Below are 24988 nucleotides of genomic sequence, written 5' to 3'. Positions count from 1 at the left end.
GGCAAAAAAAAAAAAAAAGGAAAAAAAAAAAAAAGAAAGTGTCCGACCCAGACCTCCACCCCAACCTCCTCCTGAAGCGGCTCCGGCACTCTTACGTCACCTAACTTCCTCCTTCGCTCCTAATGTCTAACTACGGGTCTTAGTACACGTTGCACACGTTAGCTTAATTAGCTTAGATAGCTTCCGCTTCTAAAATCTGCCAGCAACAGTCATCAGGAATGAGTCATCTATCATTTTTTCAGAAATAACCGAGACTTTCAAGTGTCGAATGTCCCTCCCTTATTATTCTAAATTGCATATATGGTGTGCGAGAATAGAAAGCTTGAGAGCCGTAACAACAGAATGAGGGGGGTGGGGTGGGGTGGGGTGGGGGTGGGCGCGCAACGGTTCCATGTTTCACTATTATTATTGTTTGTGGCATTAATAGTCTTATGAGCTGAAGTGGAGTATTATTTCCTTTCCTCCACAGATCAAAGTTCATATTTGGTCTAATTCTGGATGTGCCGCTGCTGAAATAACCCCTGAACGAAGTGACGCATCCTCTCTTTAGTCAAGATGGTCATTACTTTGCTCCAGCCGCGCCTCCTTTGCACAAACAGAACACAGGCTCATTTTCTATTTATGTGATGCTTGTCCTCAGATACTTGCTGCCAGGATCTTGCTTGAATGACTCATCAGTTTCCCGACCACATACCACCAACCACACCAAAGCAACCTTCACAGTCTGAGCCCCGTGATTAGCTGCAGATTTGAAGGCTGCAACCTGAAACATGAATGCTGCAAGATTCCCTGATGTTTGTTTTTCTTCAGCGGTGATAAAAATAATTTATTTTCAAGTGTTTGGATATATTATACGGAATGTCAAGTATGCTGAAAATGTTTGTGACTTGCATTCATTTCCTGTTTACAAGACCCCCCCCTCCTCCCACTCCCCCCGCCCCCGTCAACATGATGTGATGCTATTATTTTTAAAGAACCCCAATTCAAGACTTATGAGGATGATACATGCATATGCTTCCATTATGCACTATGCCAGAGCGGATAAACATCTTTCATCCGAAGTACTGGTACACAGCAATTAGATCCCCTGGCAGAGTGTCCTGTTCCTTTCAATGCTCTGAATCTGTCATACCAATGGAGATTATTATATTACCTTGTGACTCTCCCCCATCTTTTCAAAGTTGGTTGTATACTTTTTGATGGCATTTTAATTGCAGGAATATTTACTATGCTTGTGCTTAATGAAATACAGTACTGTACGGCCGATTTAGGCTCATCTTTCAGTATTATTCCAATTCTAGTTTAGTATTAATTAGTCATAATATGCTTTTGCTTGGAAATCAGTGTTGTTTTGATAAAAAAAACAAAACAAAATAAAATTAAAAACCAGTAATTTGTTGTTGCTGTTGCTGCTTGCCCTAATTACAGTGTATTCCATAAACACCAGCCCCCTTTTAAATTCTCCCAGTGACAGATCCCCCACTTATTGTGTCTGTGTTTGATAAATTGGACAATTTCCAAAACCGCACTGATTGTGTAGCAATAATCCTGAATGCTGGGATAAATTGAACACGCAACGCTATCAGGATGATTGCATGACACCGCTCTCGAGAGGAGCGCCGCAAGAGTGTCAGCTGCAAGCTCATTCCCTCACGTGCGAAGGAAAGCAGGGCGAGTGGGTGGGGGGGCTGGTGGGTGGGTGGGTGGGTAGGTGGGGGCTGGTGGAGAATACAAAGGAGGAATCAGCAAGAAATATCCGCTCCTCAACACATAATTCCTTAATAATAACATGGGAGCAGGCGCGAATGAGTGCAATTCTGTTTGCATCTGTTCCTTATGATGCTCGGGACGGCGGAACACACTTTCTGGCGCAGTCTTGTCTCCATCAGATCCAGCCTGGGAAGAAGTCAGGGGTGCTAAATTGCGTGAATAATTTCTAGCTCCGCCTTTGTCTTTATGGAACATCCATGTAGGTTTTTCCTTCTACCCCCCGACCTACCACCCCACCCCTCACCCTCCACCCCTCTCTCCAGTTCAGCTTCTCCACGATGGATAAAAAGCTGGATCTGTTGATGGTGCTGAGCTGAGTGCCTAATTACTGAGATCTTGACACTTCCTCCCTGTGTCGAACATTAATCCATCATTTTAACTATGCATTAGTGTCTACGCGTGCAGGCGCCCAGAGCGAATTTGGAGCGCGAGCCGTGTGGAACTCGAGCCCTCCATCAAGAGATGTGATGACTGGGGAGAGTGTTGGGGAGAGATGCCAGCGAGGACGGTTTTTGCTATTTGATGCGAAGCAGCCTGGTATCTATTTTCTGTACAACCTGAGAGACTCGGATGTTAACTCTATCCACTGTGCCGCTGTCAAATGCATTATGGTAGAATACTTTTTATTAACGTGTTTCTGAGAGGGAATTCCACTGAATTAAGAGGTTTCGTTTTTGGTTTTTTTTGTTGTCAGCACTTTTTTTTTTTTTTTTTTCTTTTTTTTCAGCCCTTTTTTTTTTTTTTTTTCCCTGACAGGATGCCCAGATTCTGTTTCAAGGCTTTTGCAGTCAGATGGCACAATGCTGCATCGCTTGAGAGGGGCATGAAAATAAATGAAGAAGTCATGTTTGCACACTTTCCAAGAAACACCAAAATTACAATTTTCATAAGCGGTTTGATGAAATGCATTGTATTTACTTTCCTGTAATCTGGTTTTGCGAGAGAACTTTCTGATTAATGTCTTTAAAAGTCTAAATCCTTTGTCACTGTATACTCCTTTAAATGACTCGACGGTGGAGATGATTTGTTGATGCTTCAAAATAGCAGACGTGATAAACAAGTTTCTGGAGCGGTATGACACCAAAGCATTTTATCCTCTCAATCTCTGCCTTGTATTCGCGATCACGTTCCCTTTCATCCGGGCAAAAAGTGTTGACAAACACATCCAGCTACTGGAGCGTTGCATGTCTATTGACAGCAGTTTTCATGCATTTCCTTTCTCATATTTAAGGAACCTCTTTCAATATTTGGTGATAATTAACAGCTGAGTGAAAAAAAAAAAGTCTCTTTTACTTGGAATTTTAATTATTTCGAGTATCTGAGCGAAGCTATTGTGAAATGACTGATTAGCCTTGACTAGCCTTGACCCAGATGTTGGGTTGAGGTTTGTGGTTGAAAACTTTACTTATTAAAATAAGAAGCTTTTAATCGGAAGCCCTTGTGTCATATTAAGAAGAAGAAGAAGAAGAAAATAGAAAAGTATCTTGCATTAGTCATGTAGTCCGGAGAAAACCAGTGTAGGAGTCATTCAATAAATGATTTGGTGCAGAACCAAGTACCTCTGTTGAGTGACGCAGAGCTGTTGATGTCGCCGGTCATGAAAGAGGACTCGGACTGTTTTCTGACTGTGTCGTTCCACATTCGACGGATGCGGCTCTGTGGAGACAAGCGACAATTGTCAAACACACATGTGAACATTCCCTCTGGACACAGACAGCCGCACAACTACAAAAAAAAAAAAAAAGGTCAAATGTAGAGGAAACGTGGAGGAAAAGTTAAATTAACACCATCCTGACATAAACAACATTATTAGCATGGTTTATTACAAGTATTTATCTCAAGTGTGCACTCGCCTCCCTTTTTGAAGGCAATAAAGGCTGAGATATGAGGCACAACAACACACAGTCAGCTGTTGATCCTAGCATTTAAAGCATGAAACATGTCAGCTGTGGGAATAAGTAACCCCCAATTAAAGATGAGCATTAGTACGGGGATAGGTGAAGTCAATAATAAAGTCATCAGTCAAGCTCTCCGAATCAGTGTGTCTGGTTGCAAAGGCTCAATCCAAGTGGGTTCATTCTGGTTAATTATGATGGAGTCCCATGGGCTGTTGCTCAGGCTAAGGGGCTGGATATCCAGCCGCAGAGATGAATACTTCCTATCCTGTGGCAGAGCGGCTTGGAAGGCGATTTCAGATGAATGTATAACAGGTTGGGTGATGTTGAAAAGGGAATAATATGTAAAATGTTATGGATGAAATTCTTCGCTTAAAAAATAATGTCGGTTTAGTACAACATGGATCCCTTTTTTTTTGTAGTCTTGGTCATCATTCATATAAAAAAAACACTGTTTAAACAATGGAATCAAGCAAGTTAATTGCTGAAATCTGGTAGCTTGGCAACATCAGACAATCACACGGCGAACGCCAGAGTTCACAATGCTTATTTGGAGGCAAAAAAGCGAGGGCAAACGGTAAACTCATTCCCCAGACTTTCCCCTTTAAACATCCGTCTCTGGGGACTCCACCTTTGGGTTAACTGTTCATGGGCTTCACCAACGTCCAATCACCGTCTTATGTTAAGGATATTTAAACCACCTTACCTGTTTCACCTGTCTGCTTTTATCGCACTCTTCCCTCCTCTGCAGCGTCTACAGCTCCCTAGAGTGACGCTATTTATAGGATCATATCTCCGTAACTCTATCTAATTGACAGGGTCAGCACCAATCTGTTAATTAAATAAGGCTCGATTATTTTCCTGACTTAACTGCACTGAAGCATACTCGTGCGCACGCACAGTTTCCCTGAGCAATGAGGGATTATTGGCAATTTTTTCGAGTGCACTTACTTTCGGTTTTACCTCCAAATAAAAAACACTCGTCGCCACATTATCAGATCTCGGCAGTTACTTTGGTGAGTGCAACATTATCATAACTGGCTGAAATGACCAAAACTCAAAAATAAGACCCGCGATGTAATAAACCGGAATTATCCTGTATCTTAACCTGTCCAGGTTTGACTCACTGGCAAGCTGACCCCTGACACTACACTCCAATGCACTGCCATTACACAAATCTATTGCCAACCACATACAAAATATAACATAACAGCAGGGGGGGGGGGGTTGTCCAAACTGACAGGACAGCTTTAAGAGTAAAGTCATGCAGTGCAGCGGATGCTTTTAAGACTCAGACAGGTTTCAGCTTAATTAAGTCATTGCCCCCGCCATCACCATTAGCTACATTTAGACCTCGTCTACTCTCTCCCTGAAATTCTCCATTGCGGAATGACATTTATTCATAAAAGCTTAAGCGTCACATCACACAAGTCAATGAAGTGAAAAAAAATGCCCACGCACAGGTGTGGTGATCAATACTTGCTCCCCTCTGTGGGACGTCGCTCTTTTAGGCACTTACGTGTCAACCCCCCGGATGACGCGCAAGCTCGTTTATTCCAACGGCAGCACACACTGACACAGCTTATCTCATTAACATAGCGCACATCATGTTGTCCCCCAGCACTGGAGACACAGATGGGTGGGAAATGACACTCCAATCTCTTCTTATTTATTTATTTATTTATTTTCATTTTTTTTGGGGGGGGGGGGGGGGGGGCTGGCAGATAAAATCTTGAATCTGTCATAGCCACTGGGTTAGCGTGTACTTTTGCTGATTGCACATTCATTTAGTTGCCTCAGAGTTCGCAATAAACAACCACGTCTTTGTGAGTGTTTCCACTCCTGTCTCACTCATCTAAAGCGACTGAGCATGAGGTTAGAGCCATCTTGTCAAAGCACTGTGTATAATTAAAGGCTTTGATCTGTATGCAGAATCCAGCTTGTATCGTGGGTTGCCACTGTATGCTCGACTCTGAGGACTATTTATAATTGAACACTGGAAGGAAATGACACTCTTTGGAATATGGATGCGATGTTCAATTACAGTGTATCGCGGCAATTCATCCTATACTTCATGTAAATGTGGGAGGAATCGATTGACAATTTACTTTACAAGGAGACTTACCACTTGCGCACAGAATTCACATATCTTGGCAGAGACAGTCATATCTGCATCTGTGAGCATGAACACATTCCTCGCAAAGCTCGAGCCAGTACTTCAGTCAGTGAGTCAGTGTTCCTGTGCCAGTGTGCAGCCTAGGCCTGCTGCAGTAAAATGAATTGCAGACTGACTTTATGTACTTAGAGAATGCTAAACTCAACAAGCGCTACGTTTTCCTGTTATCACTCCCAAACAAGCACATTTGCTACACTTGAAATCTATCACGCGTACGTACACAGTCACCTTTAAAATCTCCTCTCATTTGTTCTGTGATGATCTGTGTGTTATTTAGGATCATGTATCCTCTTGCCTCTTGTATGCAGACTGAAGATAAGATTCACTTGTAATCCATAGCTAAAAAGCTTAAGTTTGTACTGGTTTCATAATACAAAAAACAACAACAACAACAACAACAACAACAACAAAAACACTGCAAAATAAATCAAGCATGTAAATAAATAAGTAAATAAATAAAAACACATGAAAAGTGTCCTTCCACCTGTGACCCTGTAGAGTAACGTCCTGGAGCACGAGAGGCGGTGCCTTTTCCAGAGCCGATGGAGCTGTCCACACTTTTCCCACTGCAGCAGTGAGTGCGGAGGCATTTTCCATACTCCTTACGCACCTGCATGAAATGAAATGAAAACAAAGACGCGGCACACCAAACTAACAATTAGACCGATCTCGGGGGATTTTCACACTTTCCGGCATTTGCTTGAAGCGTGAAATAGATTTAATAATATATCCAGTCAACTGATGTCACAATGTGCTATTTCTGTGTAGTTAACAGTTTAACATTGTCGCCAAGTAACACCGCAAGTCTCAAGAATGAGTCCGCACCTTCTTCTGCAGGACGCAGTGGAAGATGAAGATGAACATTCCTTGCAGGGAGTTGAAGATGGTGAAGAGGTAGGCCATGACCACCGTGCTCTCATTCACATACATCAGGCCAAAGGCCCAGGTCAGGCCCAGCAGACATAGCAAGGCAATGGCCCCGATCACCCACGATCTGGAATCCAAACAAACAAACATCTTATAATACATCTGACAAAGTTATTATGTTCTAAATGTTTTAAAATTAGGTTTGAACTTATGTAAATTGCCCCAAAATACAAGATTCTGTGAGACTAAATGGCTGATTTAAAAGTCAAAACTTTAACTGCAGTTTGTGCTGCCACTGGATTAAAGTAATATCCAAATAAAATCGGTTTACGGTTTAAATAATGAGACTTAATCCACAGTTAAAAATCAAGGTCTTTTCTGTGAGAGGGAGAAACGGCACAAAACAAACACAGAGGGAAAAGAAACTGATCAGGAATGAGAATGGATTTAATTATCTTCATTTTCTGAGTCTGTCCTTCTCTTAGCGACCTGCTCCTTTCCTTATTTGCACTCTTTCTGTCAAAGCTGATGATAAAACTGCAGATTGACATACAAGATAACATGAATGGGAGGGTAACAAATATGCTTATATGGATTGGATGCAGACAGAAACAAAAAAATATGGCTTCAAATTGACAAATGCGAGTGCTGTATCTACATTACAGTACTGATATTTCTATAGAGTGCACTGTGAAGATACAGGTGCCATTTAAAAGTCATCTTGCTCGTCAGATGTGTAGACCATGTGTGTGCGTAAGACAGCACACTAATGCTGCCTTCAACATGACTGAGCACTCCACAATAAATGACGTTAATGATTCAGAGAGGCAGCGAGATGGATTTGAGTCCTAGCTGGTTCATATGGGGGAGTAAATGAAAGATGGCATTGTGGGGGGAAAAAGGGGGCCCTTCCAATTTTGTCTTACTTGATCTCAGGTTCGTAATCCTGATAGCTGAGCAACACGACGAGAAGAAAAATAACGACAAAAAGAAAAACAGGCAGAAATGAATCAAATCACATAACAAAGAGACGGAGAGGTGTAATCCAAAATGTGTGGCCGCAAATACAATGGACAAATTTAGACATTAAGAGGGAAACAATACGCCGAGAGGGAAGATGGCTTATTTTGGCAGGGGAGATTAAAGCTACATTCACAGCATCCGCATCCAAACATCAAGGCCAGACATTCATAGATTTGGGGAATGGATTTGTTAGTGATTTACAGGTGCTAACCATAATTATATCGGTTCACAGAAGTATCTAGCTCCCCTCATAAATGCTGGCAGACCTTCGCGTTTAAGATGTTATAAATGGGCCAGGTGTGCGGCAAAATAAATGATTTATGAATCACCAGGGCAACCATTAAACATAACTTTCCCAGGGCTGTCTTAATGACCTGGTGGGAGAGGTACTTCATCAAGGCGATTGCCCCCGGAATGGACACAGAAACACAAGCAGTGTGGGCACAAAGAGAACAAAATATCGTCCTCTAACTAGTGGCAGTTTAGTTCGAGGGATGGTGGATGATAAAGACACAAGAGGTCATAAGAAATGCATCCGAGAGGACAGGATATGAAGAGGCTACGACTCATATCGCACACGGCTTATCTTCTTCTGGAGTTATCAGATAAAAATATGAGGATGAATTTGAGGGCTGCATGGTAGCAGCCTCCAGGCAAAAACTTCTGAGACGGCAGAACAGCCACTGAAAAGCATCACAGCTCTCTCACAAATGAAGAGGGTGCATTTCAGTCGAGTTTTATCCTGCCAGGACTGACACATGCCGGAAAGCCAGTGATACAATATCGCTCCCTGATCCTCTCATATTCTTGGCATCATTAGGTTGGAAATAGTTGATGAATAATTCTAATTAAATATTTCAAATATTTTTTTTTTTTAAGAAATGTCAAATACAGCAATTTAAGCACTTATGCTCAACTGTGCTGTCACAAAACCAGAGATGCATCTGAATGGCTTTGCAATATATAGATATACTATCCATGCCCCAGAGCTGCAGCAGAACATCTCACATATCTGAAGTACAAAAAAGTAAGAAAAGCTTTTTTGTGCTGATCATCGAGCAGAAATGTGAAAAAAAAGAGCAATTTTAGTCAGAGAACTACTCCAGACTGTGGCATCAAATTACCACCAATTTCCTTCAAAATGACTTAATTTGCAGAGGTGCCATTCATTGCAATGTCACAGATCATTTATGTATGAGATTGCAATTGGTCAATTCAACCTGTTTTAAATCTGCATAAAGTCATTTTATAGGCTGCTTCTGGGAGGAAAAGAGGAAGTGCTGTGATCAGCCCGACAGGGTGTTAATTATTTAACCAAAGGTATGCTTAAAATGCTAATCACCTCAAAGTGTTTAAGACATCAATAGTGCAAAGTTTTTGATGTTGGCGGTGACGCTTTTTAAATTTTTTTTTTTTTTTTTTTTTTATCTTTGACATCATCCTCGTTAGCATATTTTATTTGAAGTTTCTTATCTGAGCGGGGAGGAAGCTATGCGAGATAGAATTCACACCTTTCTTTAAAAAAAAAAAAAGTTCAGTCCATCATGTTTTAAATATGCCGCATTCAGAAGCTAGTTTGGTATTTAAAGTCACCCTGGATGCAAAAGTCATGTTGTAATCCATGAATCACAGGGCAGTGGCAGCCACTGTCTCCATTATGGGTGAGGAGGGGGAAAAAAACACATCAAACACAATATTAATTCTATTCTACACTCTCTACTGAGAAATGTTGCATCTTACCAGTGCCATTCTACAATAACACATCCATCATAATAACGGTAGCTAAAATGAAGAGGGGAAAAAAAAAAAAATGAAAGATGAAAAACAGAAAGATGTTAAAGATAAACACAGTATAAGATAAAAAGGCAGGATGCCAGTGCTAATCAAAAGAAGAAAAGCAGGGAGGGAGGAAGAGATACACAGTGGAAGAGAGATGAAACATTCATATTAAAACAAGGCAGCATGATGAAATCTGAACAGAAAAAGTGACATCAAAACATAAAGAGGAACCAAAGAGCAGAAAGATGAGACAAAAGCAGATACACCTCATTAAACTAAGCTAAATTGACTTAATTAGCCCATGCTATCATGATCATCAAACCAGTTCACCTCGATAACTCGAAGAAAAGCTTGTGAAAAATAAGGCAATAATGATTCTGAAAAGATCGGCTATAATAGAGAGCAAAAGGATCCAACAAATTTTATCTCTATCCAAGCTAAAAATGGAAAAACACAAGTACTACTACTTGTTGGTGACGTGGCGCCAATACTCGGGCCAGTTTTCTGAATGCGTCTGAGCAGTCGTGGGTGGAGTAATGGGTTACGACTTTTAAAAAAGAAAATTGTCAGATGAATGAGGGCTGACAAAAGCAGAGCAGCTTCATAGCATTTTCCAATGGCAATCTGAAACGTTGCAGACTGTTTTCGAAGTCAGTAAGCTTTGGGGTCAGGAGGTCAGTTGTTTGGTACATTATGGGAGGCCAGTGTTATAAATCATACGACACCAAGGAGTAGGACATTCTGGCAGTCAATATTTTTTCTGCAGGGCAAACTACACTATGTATCTCGCGGTACTAAAGATGGATAACATACATAAATGGCTTTGGAAAAGGTTGACAAAGTATACAGTAGTCAGTCGAAGGAAATGAGTCATTGCAAAGTTTAACATAATGATGTTGCATTCAATAATTTGTTGTACAATGTGTCCCATTACAATATTTTACAATATATTTCCAGAACATGTAGTCAGTACATACAGAGCCAACCAAGGGGTGTCTGTGTGCGGCCTATACATCTGAAAGTGGTTGGATATTTGAGATGGGGCCTGTGTTATTTGCGCATATAAATATGTCACAGTATGAAGACACACATGTATCTGTTTTAGAATCTATTGCTTAGGCATGTTGGTTTCTATTGGCAGATCTGCTGGTGATCAGAATCCACACTGTGAAGACTGTCTCAACTCTTGTTTTCACAGGATAGGACAGACATGGGAAAAATCCGTGTGTTTCAGCGTTTGAAAGCGATCCACCAACAAAAAAAAAAAAAAAAAAAAAGAAGAAAAAAAGAAAAAAAAAGAAAACCCAAACCTAGATTCAGATCATTTACAACTGAAGCTTCCCTGTCTGACCTTGATGGTTATGTCAACGCTTCCTGAAGCTGCTTCACGATTCCCTAGCCATAACCCAATTCCAGTTCTTTCATTTTTGCAAAGTGCATAGTATCGATTCACATTTTCTAGCAGGACCAAAACACACAGGCAGTTATTTCAACACAATCTGATGAGTAAGAAAAGAATGGAAAATTGATGGTTTTCACCATGTAGCCACTGCAGGGGGTGTCATGTTTGGATTAACATGTTATTAACATTGCAGGAAAGCAGGGGACTTCATTATAGCTTCGCCAAGGCATGCCAAATGGAAAAGGATCAAAAACAGTGAAGCTTCTTTCACATGGATGAACAATACCACAGTGATTGGGTTGCACCACCTACTAATAAATCTATTATTGAATTTGTGTGTAAAGTGCTTCTTTGACTGCTAGCTTGTTTCAAACTAGTGATTTACTACATCTGTTTAGTTTAGTTAGAAATATTTTATAAATGTAAATACCCGGTTGCTAGAAAAAAATCTGTACCACTGGCCAATTAATAGCATCAATATTAACAGGAAGTCACTGTAGCATCACATGCTAGAGCATTACTTCCAAAAATAAAAGTTTTAGGGACAAACAATATGTAAAACTTTACTGTCAGTCCTTGTAGGTGAATGTAGGTATTAATGTTTTATTTACATATGCCTACATGAATTAATTAATGTAATTTAGAGTGAGTGGGAAACACTCCTTATGCTAATCTAGCCAATGTTATTAAGTAATTTAGTCAAATGCTACTGGTATAACGTTTTGTAATTTATCTCTACTAAAAAGCCTTTTATTAAGTCCAAGGTCAGATGTGTCGACCTTATTCCATATTTCTTTACTCTTCACTCTAAACGGGTCATATATTAGCAAGCTAACATTAGCATAGTCGGTTAATTCTGTGAGCTACATAACAGTTCCACCTGGTAGTTAAATGGGTGTACTGTAAATATTTACTAAAAATGAATCTCTATATAAGAACTTGTGTGTGAAGTGCAACCCATTTTCATTTAGTAATTCTCCTCTTAATGCCATTGCATTATAGTTAGGCTAAATTTAAACTTATAAAATGCTAAAACTAGAGAATGACAAAAAAAAAAAGTAGCAAAAATTCTGTGTTTCACAGAAGCAACAAGTCTAGTGAAAGCTGAAGATGTTTAAATATCGACCTCCTCCTACATGTCATCTTCAGGTGACTGTAATGTCAGTACAGGTTACACCTTTATCTTGCTCAAAAGCGGCACTTAAAACCACGGTTTGGCTCAGGAACATCCTGCAGTGAATTTGTGATGGAAAAACACACTGGCACAGTACGGTTTGACATGGCGCAGCTAAAGCATGCTACATCATGCTCGGAGAAGATTATCTTTTTATGTGTGTATCAGTGTGCTGAGAGGAGCAGGGCAGACAGGGGCCACTGTGCTGAGACACAACCGGTGATGTGATGACACAAAAAAACAGCCGAAACGCCAGCTATAAAGTAGACTAATGTGTCCAGAGTGGCTTAAAAAAAAGCGAGGCAGACAGCAAAAACAGAGCAGAGACCCTTATCCATCATAGCAAACAGGCAGCAAAACAACTTTACACCATCTGTGGAATGACTCTGCCTTGACACCAGGTAGCTGGAGCTTTCGTCAAAGAGTGACTAAAAATGCTGTGTCATTCCACAGGGTAACGGGCTGTGATCTGTGAACCTTTAAATGTCATTTTCCACAACTTGTTGAAACATTTATAAGTGCTACGGAATCTAATTTAGTAACATGTAAATTGAAAGGTATCGGTCATAGTTACAAACCCACTAAGAATTACTAATCAGGAGAGAAGTTCACCTGCTATTCTTTACTGTTTTTAATGAGCTAAACGTTTTTTCTCAGGAGCTGGTGGAGACCAAAACAGAGCTAAAAGGAGGGAGAGTGAATATCAAGACTGCAAATGAATACTAATGTGTAATTAGCCAACTGTTTGCAACTTTATAAGCTGATAAATCATGTAAAACCTCTGGTATGGTCCTTGAGGAGTAAATTTAATCAGCATTATTCCACAGGCAAAGATGTTGCACTTCCACGTCTGCGGAAACTTTGACAGTGACATTTTACGAGTTGAAACTTGACTCCAGTTACCTTTACAAAACCTTAGCAAATTCATTTCACTCATAGAACAAATGGAGTGCAAGATATTTAAACTTTTACTAACAAACTCGTAAACACCCCAGAAAGTTTGTATCTAAATTTTCTAATCATCATTGTACCTCAAGCTTCCACATTATCTGAAAGCAGCCAGGCATTGGCAGATAAACAGACTCACACACACACACAAGAGACACACACACACACACACACAATATGAATATTCATCGGCGGCATGTTGACACCAAGATAACACCAGGTCAAGTCTGTCAGATTGTCTCCTGGCCTTTTCCCATGCCGACAACAGCGTCCTTCAGATAATGATGGAGACGCAACAGAATACCTGTTTGATTTTAACCCTGCCTGACATAACCTTTCAGCATAATGGGAGGCGCTTACCTTGCAGGCTCAGACACTCGGGCCCTTGGGTTGGGTGTTCACAACCTTAAGTGCTTTTAATGAGGTTTCAAAATATCAAAGGGGGAGGCAAGACAACGTGAATTGCTCTGGAACGGCGGTTAGAATATAGAGTACCAACCAAAAGTTGCTCAGTTCAATAAAGTGAAGGAAACAGGAGGCAAAGTCAGCTCAAACTGAGTTGGAACTGAGTAGAATTCGGCCGTCAGAGTGCATTTGGTGGAAGCAAGCCCATCACACTCGTATTGAAACATTCTTTCCATCTGTAACAAAACGTCACAAAGAGAGCTATTTCTGGACAATATTAATAGATATCTGGGTGATCTGAGTGCTCTTACTTGATGTTGTCCAGGCAACCGGAGTCTGGCTTCAAGATGGCCGTGTGATGGAACATCTTGTAGAGAGCGATGCCCAGGAAGATTACATTGAGCTGAGAGAGAGACAGACGGAAAGAGCAAGAAAGGAGGACAGAGAGAGAAAGAGAGAGAGAGAGAGAGAAACAGAGAAGGAGGGAGGGAGAGAGAGAGAGAGAGAGACAGGAATGAAGCTTGTATGTTTCCTGTTTCGGTTCCATTCATTTTAAATCAGGGCACTTTGTAGCACAAAGCTGGAATGCTGCAGCCAGACTTGGTTTCCCACTTTGCCAAACAGAGCGCAAAATCCTATGAAACCACTATGGTGGTACAATGGACCAAACAGGGAAGGGTGGAACAGGACAGCTGCATACTTGTATGAGGGAGCCTTTCCATCTGACTTACTCACACTTGTCTCATCATATTCACACTTAAATGCAACCACAGGGAGTAACTGCCACACTGCTTCTTTGTTTTACAGTTATTACATCTGGGTGAAAGAAAAAAGAAAAAGAAAAAAAAAAAGAAAACATTTGGCATTGGTCGAAATTATTTGTAAAATGCCTTTAACAACTTGCAGCATTTATAGCATCATGTTCTCTACTATTTCACAAGCAATATCAAAAGCAGGGACGGCCTTTAACTTCAACTATGTTGTTTCTATACACTGGATATTTCTTTTAGAAAAGTAAGAACAGGAAATAAAACTTCAAAAAACAATAACAGAAGTTGAGTCAAGCACATCTCAGAGTTGAACTTTTGCACCGGTTTCCAAACACACTGTAATTAGTAAGAAAAAAAAAAAAATAGGACTTATGTTTGACTGCTGGATATCAAAAAAAAAAACTTACATTAAACAGACCCACTCTGGCGTATCTCATTATTTTCTTTTTCCCTGTGTATCCGTAATCATGAAAGTAGAAAATGAGTCAAATCTGGTCACAGCATGGGGGGGGGGGGGCTTTTTCAGAATGGCTCCTCAAAAATGACAGCAATTAGTAAGCTTTCCCTTACTGTCTTATACTTGCTGTTCACAGGTGACATTCACCTAATATGAGGTGAGAGTAAAAAAAAAACAATACAACCCCCCCCCCTCCACACACACACACACACACACACACACACACACACACACACACACACACACACACACACAGACACTATTCTTAACTGCTTAAAATGGCCAGACCCTCACCAAATCCCCAGGAGTAGAGCTGGATCTGAGCTCTAGCCGTCTTTTTCCAGCATAGATACTCTTGTTTGTAAATCTAAAAGTGAAAGGAGTGAGTCATGAGGCGCACACAGATGCATTGTGAGTGATTACTTCAAACTGGGGCGTGAAAGTGTATTATGCATGTTTGGATTTGGCAACCAGATTGCAGCCAGGCAAGAGAGAGATGTATTAAAAACTGTTGAGAAGAAAAAAAAGACATTTTGGGTTTTTTGGGGGTTTTTTTTCAAGTAAATAATCCTATTGGATGAGCATATCGTCACTTTTTTCTTTGTCAGGGATATTCATAAGTTGATTTACTAATTTCCAAATGTGTGCTACGATGGCTGACTGGTGTCTCGGAGAATTAGGAGCACATCTCTGGTGGCACTGTAATCTTTACAGCTTGGCATTAGCTGAAATACTTAAAAGAACAGCAGTCTGACATCAGATTTAAGGCAGTTGGATCAATAAATGAGCTATTTTATTAGAAAATTAGGGCTGTCCTAGTTGGGAAAGACACCAAAAGTGTGTGTGTGTATGTGTGTGTGTGTGTGTGTGTGTATGTGTCCTCCTTGCATAATGCTTGTGTATCTACACCCCGGGCTGGCTGTGTGTGTGTGTGTGTGTGTGTTTGTATGTGTGTGCCTGCGAGGAGGAGATGGAAAAAGGTAGTAGAGTACAAGTTGGAACAGGAACAGAATCAATCATAATCGCAGTGCGGATTACTCCAACACTGCATACTGAGCAGAGTTCATTCTCTCTCTCTCTCTCTCTCTGTCTCTCACTCCCCCACCACCCAACCACCCCACCCTCCCAAAAATTGTCTCAGCCGGTGACTGCAGCAGGGTGACAAACTGCAATACATTCTCTACACCCCTCATTCGTTTTTCGAGACGGCTCCGTGCCCGGCGGTGGCATATATGCTCAACAGGGCAGAGAAAAGAGGGAGGATGGGAGCTAGAAAAAGGGGTTCTCGGTGGACCATTTAAGCGACGACCCGCAGGCTAAGTAGGGTTAATGAGCAGACGGGGTGGGTGGGACACGCTTACCATAATTATCAAGGTTGCTGGTCCTATGAAACTCCAAATGAAGTAGGTGTCCAGGCGAAGCCAGCAACTGCGATGACAGAGATAGAGTGAGGGGAGAGGGGGATGTGAAGTAAGAGAGAGGATGGCCGATATGAATGGAGAAAGTGAGGAAAGAGGAAGAGAAGAAAAAAAATATTTGAGGTTATAACTTTATACTCCTGCTCAGGGGATATACATCAAGAGGGAGAGGCTGGAGTGACACAGAGGAATAGGCACTTCAAACACAGATAAAATATGACCATCGGTAAGAATTAGGAGAAAAAGAGGCTTTCAGTGACAATGACAGCGATAATGATGGCCTTTCATAGACAAAACAGGTGAATCATTCAAAGCAAAAGAGAAAACAGGAATGGGATGTAGCTACAACTGTAAAAGATGGCCGACAGCGAATGGACTTTTTCAATTTGTCGGGGAAAGGTAGCAAATTATGACCACGGATGATAATTTATGGATGATTCAATTAGTTCTCAATTGAATTCTAACTGTATGACTCCAAAGGAATTGGATTGACCTTGACCCTGACAGACATGGCCACACAGAGTCCTTAAGCACTCAACAAAGTGCCTTACATGTTCATGTTAACAGTGATGACTCGAGTAGGACTGCTGTAATTATGTCAATAATGAAAGAACGCGCTCTCCTGACCTCATACTTCATATCAAAACATTACAGATAGTCAATTCTTCTCGGCTGGGTAAAATTAAATACAGGCCAGAAGCAACAGGGCTGGTGGAAGGTGACAGTAGCTCCTTTTTAAAATGGCAAAAGAAAAAGGGGGAAAAAAAAAAAAAAAATTGATTCATGACCTGTTGTTGAATTATTAATCTTTTAATCTCCGCTACTGCAGCAGATACACGCCTCCATTTTTGGCCACTGGAAAATTACAGTTCACACAGCCTCGTTGTCAGTCATGCTGGCAGAGAGGGAAAATGGAAGTGGCAGAGAATAACTGTAATTCCATTATATTTTCAGGCAAACTGAAGTGTATGAGGCACCTTAGAGGAACACACCACTGGGCTTTAAACACTGACTGTAGCAAAAAAAAAAAAAAAAAAAAAAAAAAAAAAAAAAAAAAAAAAAAAAAAAAAAAAAATACCAACAATGTATGTCTCAAATATATAACCCACTGCTTTAAAAATAGGTGTCTTTTGTCCATAAAACCTTTTCTGATACGATGCAGAGACAATGTGAGGATAAAACAAAGCGAGATACAATGAGCCATGATACGATGATGGTTATTTTGGTCCCATTCCCTCGGAGGAAAAACAAAATAAGGCATCTTCATTATTTACAGCAATATAGTTGCGAAATTCAGGCTAAAAACCTCAACCGCCACGGACAAGTTTGTACATCTCTCACTTTTTGTTGGCAAAGAACTGGCAGACAAACAAGAGAGAATACTGTATAAGAAGTGACAGGACAAAAATTGACTGTTCCTTTGCTGTTACAGCGACTTGATATGTCTCCCCCTCACTGATATCAATGGATGAGAGGAGGCAACACAGAAAAACACATATGGACGCACAAAGAAGTGAACAAGCGCAAACAAAAGCCGAAGAACATGCACAGAACTCTGGCAGCTCATCAAAGCGCTCGCTCCGAACGGCGCTGTTATAAATTATGCTGAAGGTTCTATTGTTCGCTTTTTGCCTTCTTCTTCTTCAGATCATAGAAAGATTTAAAGACATGGTGGGCGGCAGGAGCTGCGGGCTGTCATTCCCCCCCCCCCCCCATGCCTTCTCTACCTCCCTTTCTCCACTTGAGTCATGGTTGCATTTGGCTTCTGGAGCACATCTAGTTTTATTTCAACTCCTGCTGTGCTACTTTTTTTTTTTTTTTTGCACTGCTCCTTTAGTAACCAAGCAATAAAAGACATTAACATGCGGCAGTCAAAACAACAACCGCGCTCGTGCCAACCGCTCGAACTGACTTTTCTCTCCTCCGTGCCGCCAATCTGCAGCGAGCTGACACGGGCCGCGCTTTGACCGAAGGCAACTTAATCTGCAAGGACATCTTTGCAACGGAGACAGGCGTGTCAGTGGTGTGATAGTGAGCTGGTGACCGAGTGAGCGAGTGAAACCATGTGAAATATTCGGGCCAGGGAGATGACTGGCAGTTTTTTTTTCCCCCTTCCGTCTCAAGTCCCGAGGCACATGTTGCCTTTAAATATGCCCTTTAAGATCTATGTATGTTGGTTTGCTACATTCATTAAAAAGGTACCATGTGAAGTTTTGACCACTAGTGGCGCTGTGGAGCAATGGATTGATGAGTGGGCGCCCCGGTTTTGTTTGTATCTTTACACCCAAGAGAAAAAATGGTTTAGCTTAACCTGCTATATTTCTTTACCCTCTCAGATCTATTTAGCTTTGACAACCAGTAACCTATCACTATGCTTTATACAGTATTTAATCAATACAAAAATGAAAAATATACAAGCATACAAGCAAAACATTTACATTTACATTTAAAAGAGGAAAGATCCCTTCAACAAAAGTTACTTTCCAGTCCCTTATCATCACAAAAGCTCTCCCTAATGTCACTGTAGTAAACAGGCAACGAACATAATTGTCAGTAAGTCAATAAAAAAAATAAAAATAAAATAAAAACCCATTGTAATACTATTAAAATAAACTCCCTAAAACAGCAAAGGCAAACCCACAGCATGTAATAATATCTTGCACAACAAATAGTGTTATGCTACAAGATTAAATCCAGAACATCCTGACTGCTAGCTAATGTCAAAATAGATGAAGGACAGAACAGGATTCAATCTGTTACAAAAAAAAAACAAACAAACAAACAAACAAAAAAAAAAAATTGGCATTGCAAATGTTGGAAGGAAACAGAAGGAAATGCATTCAACATGTTTATTAGCCCCTGAAGGACACAGACACACACACACACACACACACACACACACACACACACACACACACACACACACACACACACACACACACACACACAATGGTTTCGGTGGGAGACGCTGGAGGTAAACACAACTCTTTGTTTACGAGAAAACTCCAGAGTGTGAACCCACCATAACTCTGCACGCTCCACAGACTGGACCCACTGCAACAGCAACTAGATTACTGAAACTAAAATGTAATTCCGTCTCCTAAGTCTACAGATGGCTGATGTATTGCTTTCATTAAACTGGACGAATTACACAGAACCACATGCTTGTTTTGCTGACAATTAAGCGGCCTCACTGGACCACAGGCGAGTACAGTGCCTTGCTCAAGGGCACATTCCGTGTAATTACTGAGAGTGACTGAATAGATATCCGACTTTACTTTCCTGGGACCGCAGAGTATTTGATCTCTGACTTTGAAGAGGTGACTTCACAAGCTCGCTGACCTTCAGGCTGCCGCCGCCTCCTCCTTTTTTTTTTTTTTTTTTTTTTATGTGCTCACTCATCTATTGCACCGGGGGTCACTTTTCACCGCAACTTGTTGGATATTTCTGCTCAAAATAAGGCCACCCATGATAACACCGCCACGGTCCCCGAATCAATTTGCAGCAGGACTACGTGCCCTCCCCCACATTCTGCTATTCACCACGTGTCACGCCTCGTCCCTTCCCTCATCCTTCAATGGCTGCGTATAATTGTTCCACCGGTGGCAGGCTTTAATTATTCACATGATGCCAAGGCTCAGGCGGTGGCAGCTATCACCTCATCCATCACCAAGAACTATTGCTCCGCCAATCTACAAATGCACTGTCTACCGGTTGCGCGCGTGTGTGTGTGTGTGTGTGGCAGCGTATGTGTGTGTGCCATATATGATAAACATCTCGGAAACAAACTGCTGATGCTGGTCTTCATTATTTTCAGATGGGTTTGAGATTAACAGAGAGGAATGGAGGGCGATCCTCTGCTTGGCATTACACTGCTTTATAGACCACTTTGTACTAAAGAGGAAAGGGCTGGGGACTGATATCTTATTGGGCGTCTGTAGGAAACACAAAAAGGCAATCTCTGCCGCGCCCCATTTTTTTTTTGTCAATCCCCCCGTCTTTTTCCATCTCTTCCACCCTCCATCTCCCCGTTCATACCCCCCCCCCCCCCATCTCCTCTAAATCTCTCCGTCCCCGTGCTGTAATTTGCGCATCCTAAAATGCTGAAGACATTAACCACAATAGGCTGACATTCATCCCGCAATACTATCTCCTGAAGTTAGCATTTTTCACTGTCAAAACAATGTCAGTTCAGCGGCGGGGAAATGCGCGCAGCTTGAGTAACCGTTCTGCTTCATTAAAAGTTGATGATGAGCGATAGCTATTGGAGCGCCATCGGCAACATTGTTAAAGCCCCTTAAACCAACACAAACAGTTGTCAAGTTGTTAGCATGGTGTCTGTGGGTGTAGATACACACAGTAAGATGAGGTTAAGCGAAGAAAGGTCTTATTTATTTATTTTTTCCCCACTTAACCCCAACAAATCAGTGTGTAGACTCAATCCCCAGATTCTACACTGTTTTCCAAAAACTCTGGAAGTGTTACTTTTATTTTCATGAAGCCAAACACCAGCATTAAGTTGGTTTCTTTTAAACATATTGGATAAATTTAATGGTCAATTTTAAGGAACGATCACAGGTAGAAAAGGGCGTAGACGACTACATCGCAGTTAGTAGAGCGGGGTGGAGGGTGGAGTAGGGTTAGTGGTCGATCCCCAGCTCCTCAGGTCCACATGTTGCTCAGCGGTCCTTGAGCAACTGACTGTATGTGTATCGGAAAAAATGTAAGTCCCCTTTGGACAAAAGCACCTTTAAAATGTTGTGTAATGTAATATAGAGGCTGGTAGAAGAGAGGTCACTTGCAGCAAATGCCTCCTTAAACGCTTGTAAAAGTCTCATTTCTTTCAGTTCGGTGCTCATACATAAACATTTCACAAGAACAATAAATAACATTCACTTACAAAGTGTTAAAAAAAAGAAGAAAGAGGAATTGATAAAATCAATGCAGCAGAGGTCAAGATATCCCATATTTGGTCCTTGGTAAGAGGGAAGCTCCAAAATCACTGGATCACTACACTACCCATAATGCAATTTGCTAGCATTTTTCCAGACTCTTCCTGCCTGGAGGACACGCACATCTTTCCTATTCTGTGCCCCCAGGCTCCTCCAGAGCGACAGAAGACATTAGACAAGTGTTTTTACAGGCTTAGTACGACTCCACATGACTAGTCAATGGATCTCGATGCGTAAAATTGCCGGAGTTGTCCTTTAATATTAAATACTCCCCTGAAAGGATCTGCTGGTTAAGTGGAATAATGCACTTTTCAAAGAAGCCGTCCATGTACTCTACAGTAATGCACGGGTTGGAGTTCTACTCACGCAAAAATGAAAGTTAAATAAATGATTTTCTAAAATGAATTGTCTCAAAAAGCTGGCACCATAAAATCATTAAGAGTATGACACGCAGACAGGAAAGCCAGTTCCCCTGCAGCATTCAACACAGATCCGGAAGTCTAATGTACTCACACTTGGTCGGTGCCATAACTGCGGTAGTCCACCGCAGCCGAAACGGCCACAATTAGCGCGGGAACTCCGTAGCCCACCAGGTAGAAGTAGCGGCGGCGCGAGTGCTCGCTCTCGAACACCTCCACCAGCATGATGTAGAGCTGCACGCCCTCCAGGAACATCCACGTGAACGCTGCCAGGAAGAAGAAGTGGAGCAGGGCGGCGAAGACGGCACATGCAATCTGGGAAAGTTTTATGGCGACACAGAGGGAATGAGAGAGATAAGAGAGCGAGGGAGAAAGACTTGAGATGTGAGCATTAACTGCTGAAAACATATTTCAATCCAATCCCTTTTGGGCATTTAATTCATTTTCTGAAGGATTAAATGCCTTGCTAAAGGGCATTATATGACAGGCAATGTATGTCATCCAAGTGACTATAACCGCGCAGCATTTTCTGACCCCTCCATGTTTGTGTCTTCCCAACAATTAGCATTGCTAAGCTTTGTTTGGCTGAAGCGATTGGATGTTTGCCTGTGGTGTCTGGCAGAAGAAAGCCGCAGCTACTGGGTCCATGCGGTCTTGTTTGTTTGCTTGGTGGCTGGCATGGATGAAAGGGAGATATGAATGAAGAAGTGAAGTCAACAGTCCAAGAGCCATTTGGAGCTCATTGTATTTTTACACCACGGCCAGGTGCGAGCGCATAATGTAGTTACACTTCCCGAGCTGACGGAGGCACGAATACAGCGTGCGGGCACGCGACCGCACGCTTTCTTACAATAATGATAAGACACAATACTTACATAGATTGATCTAATTATTGGCACAGTTGAACATAAGTAGCGTATTTTGTCACCGAAATGGATTCAATTAAATAACTAAAAGGTTGAGCGGACATTAATTGCAGTCCGGGAGAGTGATCTTAGAGCTGGGCTGTGAATCACACCCATAAAATGTTATGGAAGGGAAAAGGTGTGGGGCCAAAGCATTATCTTTAACTTCACAGGGAAGAAGCCTTAGCTGCTAAACTATGGCCAGTGAGTTTTGGTCGAGATACTTAAAGTGATATTTGAAGGGCAGAGTATAGATTTGTTTTCATAGCATGAGGTTGGATAGAAGGGCGCATCACTCTTCTTCACCCGCACTGTGAGCGGTGTGGGGTGATATGATATATACAATGACAATAAATAAATAACTGAAATTATTAAAAAGACTGTGAGCTATAAGATGTCTTCCAGTGCCTGACCCCATTATAAATTTATAGGCATGGAGATCATTTTATACTGTGCACAGGCAGTACATTCACAATGACTCAACCTTTTTTTTTTTTTTTTCCCTCCCCCTCTGAGAGCAAAGCTAACTGTGTACTCTGCCTCATTAGCAAGCAAAGATGGCATGATTGCAAGAAGCTGTAGGTGGAATAAAGCCCTCTGCCGTCCTGCATACATGTAATAACGCCACATTTATCTACAGCACGGGTGCAGAGCGCGCGCGCACGCTTGACAATGACTGCATGGCTGCAGTGACAGCATGGGCTCTAACAGGAAAGAAGCGCTCTAAACTTATCCTTACAAGAGGAAGGTTCAATTTCATCCAGATAAATCTTGAAGTGTTTACAAACTGGAAAAACCGCACCAGGAAATGAACGGATGAATTCATGTGCAGTGGATGTAGATATGGGGACGTAACAGCGAGTTGGAAAGTGTCAGTGTGCGCGTGTGTGTGCGAGCGCGTTCAAGAACGCGTTCGCTTTTGTGGAACAGCGGGAGGGAGCGTTTTGTGAAATAAAAAGATGCGAGTCTTTTCATTCAGTGTTTTGCCTTGCTGAGGCAAGCACAATAAAAAAATAAAAAAATAAAAAAAAAGTTCAGGGCCACTGGCACTCACTGGGAAGTACCACTCGTAGCAACGCGTGACACCAGAGGTTACATCTTTTGAAAAAAAAAAAAAGAAATCAAAGAAAAGAAATAGTGAACATATTTTCAGTGAACATTAATACAAAGCTTTCCGGGAGCGTTTCTAGCAGCCCCTGGGGAATATGTACATGCACAAAGATTTTTCAACAAATTTAATGATTCAAGAGTTTTTTTGTGCAAGGTACAAAGAAAGAGTTACTTCCTCATTTTGTATCTAGACACTAATGCACCCCTTTACTGGCTTATGTAGTAAGAAGACTGACTTCCAGTTGTTCGGAACGTCTATACCCGAGACTGAAAGCAATAAAGATATCACATCCATATTGGCCGGTTTTTTCAACTTTTGTACTTTTAAAGCCACAACACTGTTTGCCACCCTCCAACATGTAACATTATGTAATGGCAGTAATTTAAAGTCAACAACTGAGGCTAATGAAGTTTAATCCTTTAACCAAACCGCGGCAAGAAAGCAGAGAAGTGTATTTTTCCAAAAACGTTGAACTATTCCTTTAATTATGTCTGTCGAGGAGGTTATGTTCTCACTCGTCAGCAGGATTACGCAAAAAGTACTGAACCGATTTGCACTGAACTTGTGGAGGGATGGCACCTTTTCCTCTAAAGTCTGGTGGCTGTTGTTTTAAAATCGCCCTCGGCGGCGGTCTGCGCTCTCCGAATGCCCTTCTAGTATTAATCCTGTTTTACTTCTATTACAGCACATGTATCGTCAAGTGATGATTCTATCAGTAGATTCTTTTCTTTTTTAAATCAGTATCCCCTTTTATGATTCCCACTGTTTTGCAGCGCTTTGTGCGAGCGTGCTTTGTGCGAGCGCGCTAACTGCGACGATGCCGCGGCCGCTCGACGTCTCTCCACCGGCAGCAGACTTACCGGCTGGTCCCCCCGGTTGATGCCCACCAGGAACAGGGACTCAGCAATGAACAGGCTGATGCACAGGTTCTTGTGGATGGTGTTGCGATCACTCTGGAGGCCACGGAAGAAGCAGAAGGTGAAGAGGCTGATGAGCAGGCAGACCAGGGACAGGAGGATCCCCACCCAGGTGATGACATCCAGAAGCATGTCGTGAACAGGGGCTGTGTTCTGAGAGAAGGTGAAACATCCAGTTCAATGTCGGTTCTTATTATGTCAGAAAAAAAAACAACAACACACATCTTTGGAAATATACAGTTGATATATCAGTTGATATATTTTGTATTATTGTACCCAGAAGCACAATTGTAAAGCAAAAAACTTCAATGGGAGAAATGAAACAAATGACCATAAAATGAAATCACAGGAAAAACCCCAAAGCTTTTGTTTTCGTTTTTCTTTCTCCTTTTTTAGGCGTGGTGGTGGATGTAAAGTGGAATCACCCAACTCTCAATAAACCACTACACGGCGAGCCACAGGTGGCAGATATGGATCATGAATTAGTCAGTGTGAATCAATCTAAACTGCCCCCCCCCCCACCCCACCCCCATTGTTTCATTCTGGTCAGGCGACAAAGTGAAACAAAGTGAGCAGTCCAAAGGGCCGCAGGTGTCTAAG

The 24988-nt window shown here is 41.7% G+C and overlaps 1 protein-coding gene across 1 annotated transcript in view; it reads right to left on the bottom strand.

The window, feature by feature from the left end:
• Positions 1-24988, bottom strand: part of adgrl3 (adhesion G protein-coupled receptor L3) — a 193568-nt gene that overhangs the window by 7462 nt on the left and 161118 nt on the right. The window contains exons 15-21 of the mRNA XM_022758742.1: positions 24332-24541; positions 21550-21770; positions 16028-16094; positions 13751-13842; positions 6667-6835; positions 6326-6451; positions 3330-3426 (exon numbers count right to left, since the gene is read on the bottom strand). Of these exons, the coding sequence (XP_022614463.1) occupies positions 3330-3426; positions 6326-6451; positions 6667-6835; positions 13751-13842; positions 16028-16094; positions 21550-21770; positions 24332-24541 (982 nt within the window). The remainder of the gene's footprint in view (positions 1-3329; positions 3427-6325; positions 6452-6666; positions 6836-13750; positions 13843-16027; positions 16095-21549; positions 21771-24331; positions 24542-24988) is intronic.

This window comes from Seriola dumerili, unplaced genomic scaffold (assembly GCF_002260705.1).
Source record: "Seriola dumerili isolate Sdu_G_001 unplaced genomic scaffold, Sdu_1.0 BDQW01000309.1, whole genome shotgun sequence".
NCBI classification, from domain to species: Eukaryota; Metazoa; Chordata; class Actinopteri; order Carangiformes; family Carangidae; genus Seriola; species Seriola dumerili.
Note: the sequence above shows the minus strand (reverse complement) of the source record. Positions and strands in the feature narration are given on the sequence as shown.